Source organism: Canis aureus, chromosome 7, assembly GCF_053574225.1.
Source record: "Canis aureus isolate CA01 chromosome 7, VMU_Caureus_v.1.0, whole genome shotgun sequence".
Lineage (NCBI taxonomy): Eukaryota > Metazoa > Chordata > Mammalia > Carnivora > Canidae > Canis > Canis aureus.
The window spans coordinates 35279480-35297975 of NC_135617.1; the positions used below are offsets into that span (position 1 = coordinate 35279480).

The 18496-nt window shown below is 33.2% G+C and overlaps 1 protein-coding gene across 10 annotated transcripts in view; it reads right to left on the reverse strand.

The window, feature by feature from the left end:
* The window catches only part of SENP6 (SUMO specific peptidase 6), a 116574-nt gene that overhangs the window by 32345 nt on the left and 65733 nt on the right, over positions 1–18496 (reverse strand). For 7 of the 10 annotated variants that reach the window (XM_077903329.1, XM_077903328.1, XM_077903327.1 and 4 more), the window contains 3 exons: positions 14084–14471; positions 8628–8860; positions 5217–5387 (listed from right to left, as the gene is read on the reverse strand). In XM_077903329.1, coding sequence (XP_077759455.1) covers positions 5217–5387; positions 8628–8860; positions 14084–14471 — 792 coding nt within the window. The remainder of the gene's footprint in view (positions 1–5216; positions 5388–8627; positions 8861–14083; positions 14472–18496) is intronic. The other 3 variants (XM_077903333.1, XM_077903331.1, XM_077903337.1) reach the window with 2 other exon arrangements.

Sequence of the window (18496 nt, forward strand, 5' to 3'; positions counted from 1 at the left end):
GTAAGAAATTAGTACCACAGACTTAATGAAGATTTTGCTACAAATACTGTAAATGACACATTGAGACTTAGACTATAGAAGGCAGAAAAACAAAACCATCTACCATGTACTTAAATATGAGCTATCCCCTCATTCCAAATTATCTTCAGAAAGGCAAGCTTCACCTTTTAATTCAAGCACTTAGAACATGTCTTATATTATCAGTTTATTTCTTATAACTCCAAAGAGACATTGACCAAATTTTACAATCAATACCTGAATATTCTTTATCTAGAGTCACCAACTATTAAAATTTTGCCTCGCCTAATCCCCATCACTCTTTCTATGTACATACACACCTCCCTTTTGCTAAATCAACATAAAATGGCAAGCAGAAGGCATCATGATATTCCATCTCTAAATCTTTCAGGATGCATCTCCCAAGAACAAGGACATTCTCCTACACAACCAAAACAGCATTACCACATCTAAAAAAAATCAAGATTAACTCCATCCAACATACTTATTACTCAAATTTTCCCAATTATTCAAAATTGTTCTTTATTGTGTTTTAACTTCTCCAATCCATGTTCTGTCAAGGTTATATTTGCCTCTTTTGTCTACCCTAGTCTAGACCAGAAATATGCCCCTTTCTGTTCTTTATGACATAGCCTTTGAAGAATCCAGGCTAAGATCTGCAAAATATATACATCTTGAACTTGTGTTGCTACATTTTAAAATTTAGGTCATACATTTCCAGCAAATATAGCACACAGGTGATATTTTGCACCTCCTATTATTATCATACTGGAAGGCACATGTTAGGCTGTCCCATTACAGATACAAGCTTAATCACTTGGCAAAAGCAATGTAAAGATGTATTTTTCCCTTAGTAATTAAATAGTAATCTGTGGAGAGATACCTGAAAGCTGGTTTATATCCTGTTCCCTAATAACCTATCTGCAAATGGCTTTACCATCCACTGAAGATCTTGCCTCAATCAGTTATTATTGGTAGTTATAAAAGGTGATTTTCTAACTGAATTATTTTGACATAGAAAGAAATATTAAGCTCACTATATCCTGAATTATTACTCACTTTATAATGTTGTGTTGAGAGAATGAAAAAAGTAAACAAGAATTCCAAAATGCATTTGAAAATAGAGGCCATTTGCAATGATGTGGATGGAGCTAGATGTATTATCCTACGTGAAATAAGTCAGAGTAAGATAAATACCATATGACTCACTCATATGGAATTTAAGAAAACAGGAAAACATATGGGAAGGGGGAAAAGAAAAAAAGGAGAGGGAAACAACCATAAGAGACTTTTTTTTTTTTTTTTTGAGAAAGAGAGGGCGAAAAGGGGTAGAGGAAAAGGGGAGAAAGAATCTTAAGAATCTTAAGCAGGCTCCACACCCAGCTTGGAGCCTGACATGGGGGCTTGATCTTGAAACCCTAGGATCATGACCTAAGATGAAATCCGAAGTTAGACGGATAACCCCTGAGCCAACAGGTGCCCCCAAACCACAAAAGACTCTTTCCAATAGAGAACAAATTGAGGAGAGAAGCAGGAGATGGGCTAGATGGATGAAGGGCATTAAGGACGGCACCTGTGATGAGTACCGGGTGTTGTACATAAATTATGAATCACTGAATTTTATTCCAGAAACCAGTATTGCACTATATGTTCACTAACTAAAATTTTAATAATTAATTAGTTAATTGGACGGTGCCTGGCTCACTCGGTAGAGCATGCAACTCTTGATCTCAGAATTGTGAGAGTTCAAGATCCATACTGGGTATGGAGCCTACTTAAAAATAAGTGTTGCTATATGTTGGCAAATCGAACTTCAATAAAAACAAATGAAAAAAAAATAAGTGATTTGGACTGATATATAGAAGGATGAATAGATATACAAAAAGCAAGTTTAAGTTTAGTAAAATGCTAATGGCAGGATCTAACTGGGACTTTTTGGAGTGTTCACTGTAAAATTATTTCAACTCTTTAAAAAAAAAATATTTTAGGGATGCGTGGGTGGCTCAGCAACCAGTTAAGCATCTGCATTCGGCCCAAGGAGTGATCCTGAAGTCCCAGGATTGACTCCCACATCAGGCTCCCTGCATAGAGCCTACTTCTCACTCTGCCTGTGTGTCTCTACCTCTCTCTGTGTGTCTCTCATGAATAAATAAAAGAAATCTTTAAAATTTTTTAATTTTAATAAAAAATTTTTTTAAAGATTTTATTTATTTTTTTTTTAATTTTTATTTATTTATGATAGTCACAGAGATAGAGAGAGAAAGAGAGGCAGAGACACAGGCAGAGGGAGAAGCAGGCTCCATGCAGGGAGCCCGACGTGGGATTCGATCCCGGGTCTCCAGGATCGCGCCCTGGGCCAAAGGCAGGCGCCAAACCGCTGCGCCACCCAGGGCTGCCCAAATTGACACTACTTTTAAATAAAAATGGCTGGCTCACTTAGTAGAATATGTGACTCTTGATCTCAAAGTCATGAGTTCAGTCCACAATGGGCATAGAGAGCTTATTTAAGAACAAAATAAAATGATTTAAAATTGGCAGGGCGCCTGGGTGGCTTAGTCAGTTAAGCCTCTGTCTTCAGTTCAGATCATGATCACAGGGTCCTGGGATCAAGCCCTGCATCGGGGCTGAGCAGGGAGCCTGCTTCTCCCTCTCTCTCTGCCTCCCCTTTATTTATTCAAAGGAATAAATAAAATCTTTAAAAAAAAAAAAAGGATTTAAAATCGGCACTTCTAGATAGTACCGCTACTTGCAATAAATGAATTTTAAAAAATTAAATTAACCAATAATAAATGAGATTTGATAAAATATTTAAAATGGTGAAACATTTATTTTTTTAAAGAGATTTTATTTATTTATTCATGAGAGACACAAAGAGAGAGAGGCAGAGACAACGGCAGAGGGAGAAGCAGGCTCCATGCAGGGAGCCTGACGTGGGACTTGATCCCAGGTCTCCAGGATCAGGCCCTGGGCTGAAGGCGGCGCTAAACTGCTGAGCCACCTGGGCCTCTCCAATAGTAAAACATTTAAAATCTGTTTCTGAGATTAATGATGACATGGCAGATAAATCATCTCACTATAAAAACATAATGAAGTTATATTCAAGAAAAAAATGTCAAATCATCTTCATTTTATTATTATTATTTTCTCTTTTTTGAGAGAGAGAAAGAGAAAGAGAGGCCAGAGTGAGGGGCACAGTGAGAAGGAGAGAGAATTCCAAGTAGGCTCCACACCCAGCAGGAGCCTGATGCAGAGCTTGATCCCATGACCCTGAGATCATGACTGGAGCCACAATCAAGAGTTGATGCTTAAGAAGCTGAGCCACCTACGTGCCCTAAATCATCTTTATTTTTAATACATTATCTGAAAAAATTATAGATTAATTATCCTTTATCAAAGAATGTTCTCTAGAAAAATCCCATGGTACAAGGAAAGTTAATACCACAGATCACAAAATTCCACAATAAAAATACAATTATTTTTGGTTGAAATATTAAGCATTAAAAAAATAAACCTGTATGAACACATTTTATATTGCAAATACTTTGCTTTTTTAAAATTGAAAAAACTTTTTGCCTTTTATTTCTTAAATTCATGCAGTTCGTTTCTTCCACCTATATCATATATAATCAAACATGTAACTTTCATGTAAAAAAAATTTAATTTTAATGCAGTACTCTTTTTTTTTTCCTAAGTAACCTCTACATCCAAAATTTTAATGCAGTACTCTTTTTTTTCTAAAGTAACCTCTACATCCAAAATGGAACTCACAACCTTGAGATCAAGTGTCGCATGTTCTACTCACTGAGCCAGCCAGGTGTCCTACTGTAGTTGTTAGCTAACCTTGCAACCAAATATGCAACTTTCAACTAAACGTCTAAATTATTAGGAAAACCTTAATTATCATGTTGAAAAGTTCTGAATAACAATGTTAATGTGGGGAAAAGCCATAAAACCTATAGGGTACCCCTGAGAAGTTTTGAGGTATTCTGACTTATAATGATACTTTTTGTTAACAGAAACCAGGAAAGGATAATCTATACGAAGAAGGCTTGTAATAAAACACAAATTTCATAAATCTCTCACAACCCTGATGTACGTTACAATGTTACTGGGTACTAGATAGTGTAGTCTGTGTATAATTTGCTTTAAATCTCTGGATTACTAGTTTTTAAATGGTGAGAAGCTGGAGTTAATGATTTAAAAAAATTGCAGGTTTCCCCTATAGCTTTGCTGTAGTAAGAAATCAGATCCATAATTCACTTTCTCATACACTGATAGGGCCTTTTTTTTTCTCCTATTGATCATATTGTATCCTGAAACTACTACTCCTAGAAAAAAAATAGCTACTACTTACCATAATTTAAATAATATTAATAAAACTTTTTCACTTTCCTGATATAATATAATGTGTTTTCTTAAAGACTTTTATGCTTTATGTATCAAGAACAATACTAGCAGACTGGGTTTGAAAGAATAAATGAAAATAGCTTCAGACACCAAGTTAAGTCTTTATAAAATAAAAGGTTACAAACTAAGTGCAGTGCTATAGGAAGATTAATCTATGAATAACGCATATAATACATTAGAAAGAAGAAAGATGATGACTAAGAAGGCTGGTTAAGGATATTATATTAAAATTTCAAATAGAAAATACACATTGAATTAGACTGGTGGCAGCAGAATTAACAGGTATGACAAGTACAATAAAAGAATTATAGAAAGTCCTTTGGGCTTTGCAGACACCAAACTAGTCCAAAAGCACAATGCCTCCTGAGTGGCAATTTATTCCAATAATCTATTTCTAGAAGTCTTAATGTTGCAAGACATTTTTCTGTAGCCCCAAAGCTTTTGGATTCTTCTTTCTCTCATTGCCATTCTTTAAAATACTCTTTCCATGCACTGAGCTGGCATGAGAATAAAACAGTAACATAATGGTTTCCTAACTCAGTGAGAATATTATCTATGATGAATATGTCACTACCTGAAATATCATAAATTTTAATCCACTGTTTTTTTATTGTAAGGAGCTATTTATACTTGTCTACATACTCTTAAAGCAATTTGAAATCTTTAAATAATCTCTAATATTCTATTAAGTTAAATATTTTAATTTACAAATTTTAAATTATATATTAGCCTTAGCTATGGAATTTTGAATCTCATAACTGGTACAGTAAAAAGCTTACAAATATACTTACAATTACAGGCTCTATTAATAGCCGGAAGAGTGTTCCTACTCGTATACTTCGACAGTTTAAAATGACACTGTCAAAGGAACTTTGGCAGCTTAAAGATACAGGATCAACTAAAGTTTCTTGAGGTGTCACTTTACGACGTTTTAGAGGTGTGCTGACAATAGAATTACCAAACTGAAAAAGAAGAAATTTTTTTCACTTAGTAAGAAACTAAAAACACAAGGCTGCAAACAAGGCTGTACACATATGCAAAGACTCAACATGAAGTGTAATTATCAAAACATAAAAGACTGATTTTACTTCAGCAGGAGATTAAATATTTACTGATTTCATATAACAGAAATCCTGTTTTGTCCAGCTATACCATGAAATTCCAGTAATAGCACAGCATTGAGAAATGGTAATCTGGGAATCAGACTACCTAGGTTTAAACCATAGCTCTACCACAGTTTAGTTATTTAATTCTTTAAAAAAGATTTTATTTATTTGACAGAGAGAGAGAGAGAGAGAGAGAGCGCACATGAGTAAGCCCAAGAGCACAAGTAAGCAGAGCTGCAGGCAGAGGGAGAGCAGAGGAGAAGCAGACTCCCGCTGAGCAGAGTCCCAAGCGGGGCTTAATCCCAGGACCCGGAGCTCAATCCCAGGACCCCGGGATCATGACATGAGCTAAAAGCAGATGCTTACCTGACTGAGCCCCTCAGGTGTCCCAATTACCTAATTTTTAAAACAATATCTCCTTAAGTTTTGATTTACTAAACTTTAAAATAGTAAGAGTATCTGTCCAAATGAACTAGTGTATACAAGCAGCTTAGCACAGTGTTTCAGAGTAAGATGTTAGATAATTTAGCTAGTAATAATGGTCATAATGCTTGGATTGAATAACCAATTCTTTTTTTTTTTTTTAACTTTTATTTATTTGAGAGAGAGAGAGAGGGAGAGGACCCCACAAGTGGAGGGGGGGAGGTAGGGGCAGAGGGAGGGAAAGCAGCAGACTCCCCACTGAGCAGGGAGCCTGACTCAGGGCTCAATCCCAGGACCCTGGGATCATGACCTGAGCAGAAGGCAGACATTTAACTGACTGAGCCACTCAAGCACCAACCCCCCCAAACCAGCAATTCTTTAGAAAACAGGTAACTTAGGGGAATGGTCATTTACAAAAGGATTTTTCTTTGCATATTTTAAAATGTTAAAGTACTTGATCTGTTGATATTTCATTCACTTCCACATGCAATTTAATCACAATATAAAATATTACTTTGAGTATATAATTTAAAGGTAACTAAAGTTATGTTAAAAGCCTTATTATCACAAGAATAAAACATGATCTTGATAGAAAGCAAGAAAAAAAACCCCACTGTGGAGAGATAGGCACTATTTTCCCCATTGTCCCTCTAGAGACATTTCTATGATCTATGGCATAGGAAAAAAATATGAATTAACACAAAACACACATGCACACACTCACACACTCAGTTCTGCAAACTGCTTTTTCAGGCTTATTAACAGATTAATCATAAATATTTTCCCAAATTATTAATAGAAACTATTAAAGAGGTTTAAAAGCTTTTTTTAGTTTCAGAATTATTTCTTCAAATGAAATGTCATTTAGCTCAATAATAAAATACATAATTTAAGAGTTCCAGTTGAATCCAAAGTGGAGAGTTTGCATCTAGAAGTGAATAGTCCGTATTTTTCCAAGAAACCTCTAAAAGAACACTAAGGAACCCTTCTTATTCAGTGTGAAGTATGAAAACTGTTTATCCACAAATTCCATCATACGGAAATCCATTATTTATTTAACTGAACCCTCCTAGGTTGGACATATGAGTTCTTTTTGACCTTACCCCCATGACACACTATTCTCCTCCAAGCATTTTGGTAGCTAAATCATAGTTATGTATGTAACTATTGCCAAACTGCCCTCCAACACAGCTATACCAATTTCCATAATTTCATTTCTCCAAACACTAACCAAAATGACACACTATTATATACTTTAAAATTTTTCAACAACCAGACAGTTAACAAAATGTTTTTAATTTCATTTTTAGTGCTTTATTATCTTTTTAAAACTCTATTCATTTCCTTTACTCATTTTTCTGTGGTTTGCTTCTATTTCTTGGTTTTAAGAAACAAAAAATACACAAAGGACCAACTCAGAGTTCACTGTTTCTTCCCCACTCACATTTACTGATTAACTTCAGTTTACAGTGTTTTGGTACACACTGTTCTATACTTTTCATTTAATAAAGTATATTCATCCCTTCATTTACTATTTTTATTGGGCTGAAATGCTTGAAAAGGCATTCACAAGGTTGTATTAAAATAGTAATCCATAGTCTTCCATCATCATTATAGTTACTTTGTCTTTCGTATGTTTTCCATTGTAACAACTAAGGATAGAGGTTTCTACATTTTTATATTTGTATACACATACATAATTTTTTAACATACAAGTCTTTTTAAAAAAGTTTTTATAAAAATAAGAAAATATGGATATATTTCTGTATTGTGGTATTCCTACCAATACCATGTAAGGATCCTAAAAGTCATTTCATAGCTCTAATTCTCAGTCAATGGCTGCATAACAGTCTACAGTATAGATATACCATAATTTCTTCAACCATTTCCATACTAATAAACAATGATTTTGTTTGCCAATAATCATGTTTATACATACAGTATATGTAGATACTCCCTCTCTGTAGGGAGAAGTTTCTTTTGAGATTGAGTCTAGGGAATGGATTATTTGGTCATTCACTACACATTCAAAAATTTTAATGAATGTTTTTAGAATCGCTTTCCCAAAAGGCCATAACAACTTTTTCTTTTCCACCTGCAAATTAGAAAAGTACCCTTTTCCTTGGAGTCTAGCCAGCAGCAATTCATATTAATTGACTTTGTATTAATTTTGAAAAGGTTAAGTTCATCTGAATTTTCTGCTCCTTTTGTCTATTTCTATCTTTAGATTGCTAATTACAAACATTCCTTTCTTGATCTATTTATTGACATAATTTCTGTTGTCTTCTACCACATGAACATTCTGAAATTTTTATATATTAAAACATACCAAAACAATAGTATTATAGTATAATACACCCAAGTTAAAATGACTTCTCCCTGTCCACTAGATTATACATATAAATATACTTGTTCATACTTATATTTCACTGCAAGGCTGATGTTTCTTCTTGCTGAATTTTTTACACTTTGAGCTTTTAACTTAATAGAAATTTATTTTTGTGTATTCTTTAATGTTCTCTTAAATAACCTTCCAATCGGAATTTTAAGCCCCGCTTAACAAATAATTCATCTTTTTCTCCTAAAGACACTGCCAAATTTCCCTTTAAAAAAATATTTACATCCCAAAGGGGAGATTTACTCTGAGTAAATGTCAATAAATGTGAAAAGTACCTGGTCTTTCATTCTTGCTTTTCTTGGCAATGTAACTGTATTTAACTCTGAATCTGCTGGAATGCTTCTTAGTTCATGCTCTACTCTACAGATATTTTCATTTAGTGCTGCTTCTACTTTTCCAGTGGATGGTGCTGGGGAAGAACATGCTGAATCAGCAGGTTGAGGAGATATGCTTTCTCTTCTGTTAGTCCTGTCATTGTCATCATCATCATCATCACTGGACAAAATTACTATAAAGAAAATGTTAAATACTTCAGGTATTTCATTTCTGTCAGTTATATATGAAAATATATTACCAAAGCAGGAAATATACCAGATTTGCTTTGGCTCTCTTCCAGAGCGAATTAATTATTAGAAGACTAATAGAAACGAATGAAGATACAATCCATTCTATCTGATGAAAAGTTAAATTTGGAGATAATTAAAAATGACGAAAGCATAAGAACTGTCATCTTCTTAAACAGATTATACAAATATGAAATTATTCTATAGTCCATTACCATCACCCACACAGGAAATGTACACAAGTTACAGGAAATTTAAAGGTTTATCACAGATCTATTTCAGAGTTCTAGAAAGTCTCAAGAATGAAGATAATCTGCATACAAATTGTTCACAAAATAGCACGCATTGTCAATGTGTGTGAAACTCCATGTGAGCAAATAATTTTATTTCACATAGGCAATCACTAAAATCATAAAACTGGTCTTTGGGAGAACACAGACCACTGTTCATTGCTCAGTAAATTCTGTGGACTAAATGAATGTGGGCATGAAAGATATTATGAAGGGAATTTGCTCTTATACCTTCTACTCATTACTGGATCTTATCAGAATTCCCCAGAGCCACGCACAATGCACCGGAGTCAAATCCTAACTCCTTACTATGGTTTGTAAGTGTACATAATCTGGCCATTGCCTACTTCAACCTTCTTATACTACTCTATTTTTTCTTCTTTCTGCTCCAGGCACACCACTCATTTATTCTGTTCCTCAAACACCACAGCTTATTTTTGTCAGGATTGCAATTCCCCTAACACTTCACATTTTTGTCATCAAATATTAGCTTTTCAATTGTTTATTCAATCTACAGTAAGCACATAGGCACTTGACATATTCACAACAGATATAAATTTTCTGTTGTTTTTGTTGTAGCTGTTTATTTGCTCTCTCCCCACTACATATAAACTATGAGAGAGCAGGATCGTTGCCTTGTTCACTGCTATATTCCCAGAGGCTAAAAACTGCCTGGTAAAGAAAAAGAATTCAAAAATCATGCGTTCAAGGACACATAAACTTACAGAAGCAATTTTCGTTTTTAGAAGCCCACACATAAATGTTTAGTTAATATTTTTTTGAGTAATAGACATGCCCCAGAGAGGCATCATCCCCAGCATCACTCCACTTGTCGTTTTTATTGTGCTGTCTAGTCTCAGAAGCAAATGCTAAAGTGGATCTTTTTCAGAAGTGGTATGTTATTAACAGAAAACCTAACAGGCCAGATTAGCAGGTCTAAGCAGAATTATACATATTTGAAAGCTAGGGTTTTGTAATTTACTATTTATCTCAGTTTCTCCTGTGAAATTAGGGTGAAAATGGCACGTATTTCAAAGAACTGTCACAAGAACAAGATTTAATATATAAAAAGTCTAGTTGAGTGACACATATAAGCTTTAAAAAAAGTTCATGAAGTGCATAATTTATAAAAATGTTATAGAAATATGTATTATATATGAATAGATTATATATTTTAAAGGGGAAGTGAAAAAAATAAATAAATAAAGGGGAAGTGTACTGTTCTATTGGTAACTATTTTTATGGTGCTTCAGAGACATTAAAACATCTATATCTACTACATAAATATTTAAAGCCCCAGTGCTGCAACAGATAGAATCATACTATATAGCTTGTTTTATTAACTTAAAATAAATGAGGGTTGCTCAATGTCACCATAATTGCAAAGCAAATGGGAAGTACGAAAAGACACCATATACTTAAAAATCTTGTTATAGTAACTGCTTTCATTCTGTATATAGAATACATTCTAGGTAACACATAAGATTCTCTCTCCATCAGGGTCTAGGATAGACTAAATTGTGTCCCCTCAAAATTCATACATTAAAGCTCTAACCCCCCCGTGACTATGATACATCCATAAGGTAATAAAGGTTAAATAAGGTCAGAAAAGTGAGGCCTTAATCTAAAAGGATTGGTGTCCTCATTAGAAGAAGAAATGCAGAGATGTCTCTCTGTGCAAGCATAGAAGAAAGGCCATATAAGGAAGGATACAGGGAGGAGGTAGTGGTCTACAAAGTGATGGCACCTTGATCTTGGACTTCTAAGCCTCCAGAACTGTGAGAAAATAAATTTTTGTTGTTTAAGCTACTCAGTCTATGGTATTCTGTTATGGCAACCCAAACACACTAATACAGGATCTTTGAACTTATATTCTATCTTATTCCTATAGATATCAGCACATCTTTCTTCTTACTTCATTCTGGGTTCTGTTCAAGCTACTTTATCAAAGGTGCCTATATTTTACCATCTACCTAAAATAGCACCCTTCCTCATCTCAAACACCTAACAATTATCGCTCTCTATTCCTTGGATCTTGCTTCACTTTTCTATATAGAATTTATCACCACTACTTGAGACACTGTACACTTTATTATTTGACCATGCAGGACATAATGTTTCATGATAGTAAACTATTTTGATAGGAATATAAATTTAAGAATGATTAAGTATATAAGGAAAACAGACTTAGAATAAGGAAAAATCTGTTTTAATCTAAACTCCAACAATCCCTATGTATATAATATTGAGAAGTTAATCTCAAGCTTAGCTTGCCTCATTTATAAAATGAGATGTATTTGTGCCTACATCAGGATTTTAAAAATTATCACAAAGGGCACATAAGCATTCAATAAATGTTATTTTTATTACTAATATAAAATGTTCTTAAAACATATTTCTCTATGTACTTTAGTGGGAAATGCTTAGTCTTCAATTGTTTTGTTTTTGTTTTTGTTTTTTGTGAGCAGGGGAGGGTGCAAAATTAATGCTTTTAATTCATAGTTGATACTGTCCTAGGCTGTGAATAGTAAATCACTTAAGACACCTCAAAAATCACATAAATTTGTTTTTTCACTCATCACCTTTGCCTTATTAAACTTCCAGTTGTCTCATCCGAGAAACCTCCTCAGAATGGTAAGTTTCTTATATGACATTTGGCTAATAGTACCCAGTAACTGCCTCATAAGTGAAAGTTCTCTTCATATCTAACCATTAAAATGTAAAAGCCTCAGTATTAGGAAAGATTCAAATGATATTAACAATATTTAATACTGTATTGATCTAACACTAAAATATACCTTCAAATACCAACTCCACCATAATATCATAACAGAATGTTGGCTGGACACATCACACAGTAATCATTTTTTAAACTGAGTTTTTTTTTTTAAAGATATAAGATTTTTTTAAAAGATATTTTAGAGAGAGTGCAGGGGCAGAGGAGGAGAGGGAGAGGAAGAGAGAATCTCAAGCAGACTCCAAGCTGAGTGTGGAGCCTGATGTGGGACTTAATGTCACAATCCTGAGATCATGACCTGAGTTGAAACCAAGAGTGGGACACTTGACCAACTAAGCCACCCAGGCACCCCTGAGTTCTTTTTGAAAAATAAGCTAATGTACTGGTATGAGCTAAGGTTTTCATATTGAATTGAATTAAAATTTAACGACCTATCTCCCAGGTTAAAAAATTCTTATAAATTTTATCCCCTTTTATTTATGTTTTCAAAGTCACGACTTGGAACCTAAGCAACCTCCAAAGATAACCAATGGAGAACTTTTTTTCTTTTGGGGGGGTTGAAGGGGGGATATCATTTAGAGCTAATTAAGTTATGATACCTTTTGTGACCTAATCAGTCCTATTACTGGTCTGTAGAAGACCTTTCTTTTTAGCTCCTGTGTCCTTTTGACATGTCCAGTCATTATTGACTGCTTCCAGGCTTCCTGATATGAGTGGATGATCTAGATCTATCTCATACACTCCTGCTCTGGACTTGGAATCAGCTATTTCTCTGAGAAGTTCTAGTTATTTTTATTGAGAAATGGTATTAAAAACATAAATATGGGAACTAGGATTGTTCATTTCTATTTAAGGAGAATATATGTAACAATCTTACACTATTATCTCCAACTCAAGTTTAAAATGAGATTTTTACTTCTCTGACTTTTGAACTCCTTTTCACCAACACTGAAAATCTCAGTTTCTGAAGACAATAATAATTGCTTATTTGCCTTAGCAATATATGTGTTTAAAAATAACAATACCAAAAAAATAACAATACCAATTTATTACTAACAATATTACTAAATACACTTAGGATTTCTGTGCAGTTCTGTTTGACCTTAAAATACATCACATTAATAATGTATAGCCACAATATTATTTTAATTTAAAATCATTTGAAATAATTCTTCTGTTTGTTGAATCCACCAACTAGATACATAAAAAGGTTCATTAGTTTCATCTTGGTTTTGATTATTTTTAACTTCCAATTTAATATTGTTTTATAATCATGAAAAATATTTACATGGTTCCAAAGTCAAATCTACAAAAAAAGAGTATGCATGGAAATATCTAACATCTATACCTAATTCCTACAATTTTTTTTCTCCCTTCTAACCAATTACTTTTTATAATTAGTTTTGGGTGTATCTCTACATTAAAAAAAAATCTCTATATTCATTCTCTCACCCTTCATAAAAAAAGAGCAGCATATTATTTACTCTTATTGGTACCTTATTTTATTCATGCTATTACAGATGTTAGAAATCACTCTGCAGAATTTTAAGTGAGATCTTTCTCTCCTTTTATACCTATGTATGCTATACGTTATTCAACTACTTTGTGACTGCTTCCAGTCTTTGGCTATGTATTACAAATAGGACTACATTTCACATACACATATATATGCACCTATGTCTAAAGGCAGGAAAAATATTTAGGGGAAGAGTAAAAGCGGCAAGAGACTATTTTCATTGAGTCCTGTGTATCAAATATTTTACTTACGAGGAAGCTTAAATGTTATTTTATTTACTTCCTCAAAACACTGTCAGGCTGAAATTATCCATTTACAAATCAGAGAGATTAAATTAACTGGGCCAAAGTTAGAAAGTTGGGCATAACTGGCATTTCACCTATGACTGGGGACAAGGTCTGTGTTGTTTTTTTAACTATTTAAGATGGACAGGATGAGAACAAAGTCAGTTATTTTCCAACTACGTGGACAGTTTTAATCATCTACCCAAAAACATGTTAACATAACTGACACAAGAGATACCTATTAAAACTACACTTCTCAAATATGCTCATGCTCACAATAAAAATATATGTAAAAAATATTGGATTGATATAAATAATACTAAAGGGAGTAAAATACTTACTTGGATCATTTAGGTCTGACAGGCTTGTTTTCCTTTCTTTCAGGTTTGTGATTTTGGCTACTTTTGCCCTAGGTAAAATGACTTTCCCATTAGTCTGTAAATAATTCTGTCTACTATCATCACAATTCACAATAATATCAACTGGAATCTTTCCCACACTGTTGCCATAAAACTTCTTGGATGGTAATGCTGTGTTTTGTGACTTCTGTCCTCCAGAATTCTGATGAATTGATGTTCTTAATAATGGTCCAGGAGATTCACTCAAAGTTATAGCTTGTCTGCAATTTCTTTGCAAATCCTTAGGAAAAAGAATACCACAACTTTGGCATTTGGTCTGATTTTCCTTTTCTTTTCCACATTTTGGACAATATCCACACTGTTTAGAAACCTTAAGTTCCAAAAGAATAAAAAAAAAAAACAAAAAAGACTTTGGCATTTTATTTCAACATCATGGAATAAAAAGACCTCAAAATTAAGTCTGTCACTCCCCATCATCACCAAGGCTACCACAAAATGCTAAATACTAAATACATCATGTTACTTGGGATTTAGCATCAGGATGCTAGAAGCAATTTTTAGGACCATCTAGTCCAGCAGTCTTCACACTGGACCAGTATACTACTCAAAGGCTACATAACAATTTTCTATGGCATACAGAGCATAAATAATCTTAATGGAATAAATATCTAAATCCTAATTTCCACATATCATTCCAAAACCGGACTTGATTATGCCTCTAATGGCAAGTTATCTCTTGCCAGAACTGTTCTCATGTTACAAAAGAAAAGAAAAGAAAAGAAAAAGATAAAAGAAAAGCTCAACTTCCATTTGAAATATTAAAACGGTATACGGCCCTGGAGTATAAAAACCACCAACCAAACCAAAGAATACTTTTAAATGCTGGAAGAAAGAATTCAATTCTAAATACTGGTTAACAAAAACTTTTACAAGACAATTGATTTCTAAGACAGTGCTTCAAAATATTTCAGGGGAAGCCTAATCTAGGTTACAATCATGAGATTAAAAATATTTTTTGATGATAGAGCTTCCTGTGATTTCGGGCATATAATTTTAGAGTTTAAAGATTCCTTTCATACTCATATACTTATTTATGTGAAAAAGGTTCTTTAGAACATATAAAGAAAAACATGAAGAAATGTTGAATCCTGTCTCAGAATGCAACATAATGTTTATTCATGGACATAGGAAGTAATTAGAAAATAGTCAATGTCTCTACTTAGAACATGCATTTCCAATTTTACTTTTATGTCAATAATTACATATCAAACTATAACAGTTTTAATCAATAGTCTACAGTTAATAACCAAAATAACTGAAATTTTTTATAACACTTTGATCCCTATATCATGGTAAATAAGTGGATAAATACTTCTGTCAGTGAGATGATAGGAAAAGATCATAATTATCAAGTGCTATAGTTTTTTATGCTACCAGATCCATACGGAAGGAGAGTGAGCACTCTATTTTAAAATGTTACTCTTTTGACTGTGTCAACTATTGCAACCTATGTAATCAGTTAAACCTGAAACAGAAAATGTTGACTGTCAACTTAAAAATACATAAGAGAATATAGTTGTTTTAAAAAAGCCTTTTAGGTGACAGAAGTCATCAAGCAGTTATGGGAGGACTAACCAGTAAGTAGTAGTTATGATCACTTGCGTAAACTTCAAAATTCATTGAGCTAAATGCTTAAGTTCTATACATTTTATTCTATGTAAATTTATAACTCAAAAATACATAGAAAAAGTCTAAAAAGCCTACATAAAAACCACTATTCTAGTCATATTTCTTTGTTTTAAAAATAGGAAACCTGACAAGAACTATTTACATGATCCACAACAAAGCCACTCTACTATACATGTTACCCATTCAAGAATTTATCCCAGATAACAACAAAGAATGAGAAACCAAGCTTCAACCAAGGCAAAGGTGAACTTAGTAGAGCATCAGCCTACTATCTCAGCAAAGGCAGATTAAAAAAAAATTTTTAAAAAGAGTGTCTTTTTCTTTACCAGTACATAGCAAAATTCAGTTATACTATTTGTGGAACCTAGGTGTATAAAGAATTTATTTTTCTCACAGGACTTTTGATATGGCCCTGTGTATTTAGGATGCACAGTTAACAGGTGAACTATGCAAACAACAACACAAATATGGTACAGATTATCTAACTCAAAATTTTCGCCTATTGTCAATAAGGGAAAGAAATAATAGTATAGTTGACCCTTAATTAACATAGGTTTGAACTGTACAGTTCCATTTATATAATGATCTTTTAACATAAATACAGTACAGTACTATAAATATATTTTCTCTCTTATAATTTTAACATGTTATTTTCTCTAACTTACTTTATAGTAAGAATGCAGTATATAACATGCAAAATATGTGTTAATTGTGTTGTTGGTAAGGCTTCTAGTTAACATTAGGTTATTAATAAAGTTTTGGGGGATATGAAAGTTATATGCAGATTTTCAACTGTTCAGGGATCAGTACTACTAGCTCCTGGGTTGAATGGTCAACTGTGTATTTAAATGAAATAATGCAATTATTCATTAATGAACTGCAAATGTTTGGCCATGTCCCACTGCAATTTTAAAAGGGAAACTCACAAATAAATTAGTTGTCCCCATCTATATATCACCCTGCAATAAAATATCTAATAATCTAAGAAAAATCTAAACCCCACTATTTTCACAATGATAATGATCAAGCTGGCTACTGAGTCCAATTTTTCATTGTCTGTAATAAAGATAAATAAGATATATTTCAATGAAAAAGAACCCTATGAAAAGGTGATACTTCCACATATTTCCCTTTATAAAATTGACATTAAACAGAAAAAAAGCATATACTATTAAAATTTCTAATATTAAAATACAGAATGAAATATATTGTGAGCTATTCTCATATGCCTTTTATCAGATTAGAAACAAATACCATGGAACTATTTGCAACAATTAAAAACGCTGATTAGCTGAACCAAATATAGTATTAAATTTTTCATGCTAAAAATTAGAGATTCAGAATTATATCAACCCAGCAATCTCAAAATTAGAATCTCAATACTGCTCAATTACTTTTAGTGAAGTGTATACGAAGTTGTATATTTCTATAACAATTTGTTAGATATAATTTCTTTTAGAAAACAAAGACTAATTAAAGTCTCATTTCCTCCTTTTGATAGGTAGACTTTTACAAAATAAAACAAATCCAAATCACTATGACATACTATCTGCCAAACTCTATAAATAATAACCAATTATACTTAATAGGAATGAACCTGTCTGATGAGATTTCGCTGAGATGTCATTTTTTAGTAAGATATATAATCTCATTAAAAATCAAAGACCATGTTTCCTTATAAGCAGTATGCTCTAGAGCGTAGCATTTCACAGACTACAGGTGTATTAAAAATTACAGAGGGTAGCTAGAAGCTATTCTTTATGTTCACTAAGAACAGAATAAGAACAATTGGCATGGAAGTAAAAAGTAAAAGAAAGATTTATTTTGGATGTCAAATTCTGAGGTTTTCAGCTGGCATCCCTACAGGAGGAAAGCATGGTATGTCTTGGGGAAGAGCTTTTGTGTCTTCTGATCCTTCTCTACCTGCATTGATCAGTGGGTAAGGTAGTGGGGAAATGCCAGTATGGCCTAAGCCAAGCTTAGGCTGGCATGCCAGGAAAATAATCAGATAAAAACAACTCAGCCAATAAGTAAATATACCAGACATGATGGGAGTCAGGCTTCTCAGAGAAGGAAGTTACAAACACACAAAGTGGAAAAGGCTAGGATAAACATTGGGGTAATACACTAGAATTGGAATTATCAGTGTGAATTCATGGACTTTTATTATTTTGGGGGTGGGAGGTGGCCTCAACTCAAGTTCAAGGCAGCTCCAGACAAATTCATAGATTTTTAACATGTACTAAATACTAACATATAAATACACATATATTAACTAGTTTTGTTCAATAAGAGGACATATAAACATGATACCAAGTAGCAATGAGCATAACTAATGCTCAAATATCGTCCCCCCATTTAGAGGAACAATGGCTCCTTGGAGAAATGCATGACTCCAGAGTCGAGGCGGAGAAAATACAAAAGTCTAGAACACCTGTTTACATAAAAAATTAAGGGGAAGTACTCAAAAGAATGATGTGGATACGTCAAAAAGAAAGAGAAGCCAGCTTAAAAAACTTCCCAGGGGCTAGGATGGGACAATTTGAACATCAAAATATTAAGTCACAGAATACAACTTTTTTGAGTAAGAATCCATGTTATTAACGTTATCTATATTTCAATTAAAAAAGAATCTATATATCTCATATATAGATATAAGGGAATATATAGTAAATATAAAGAAACCTTCTACCTTATAGTAGATCA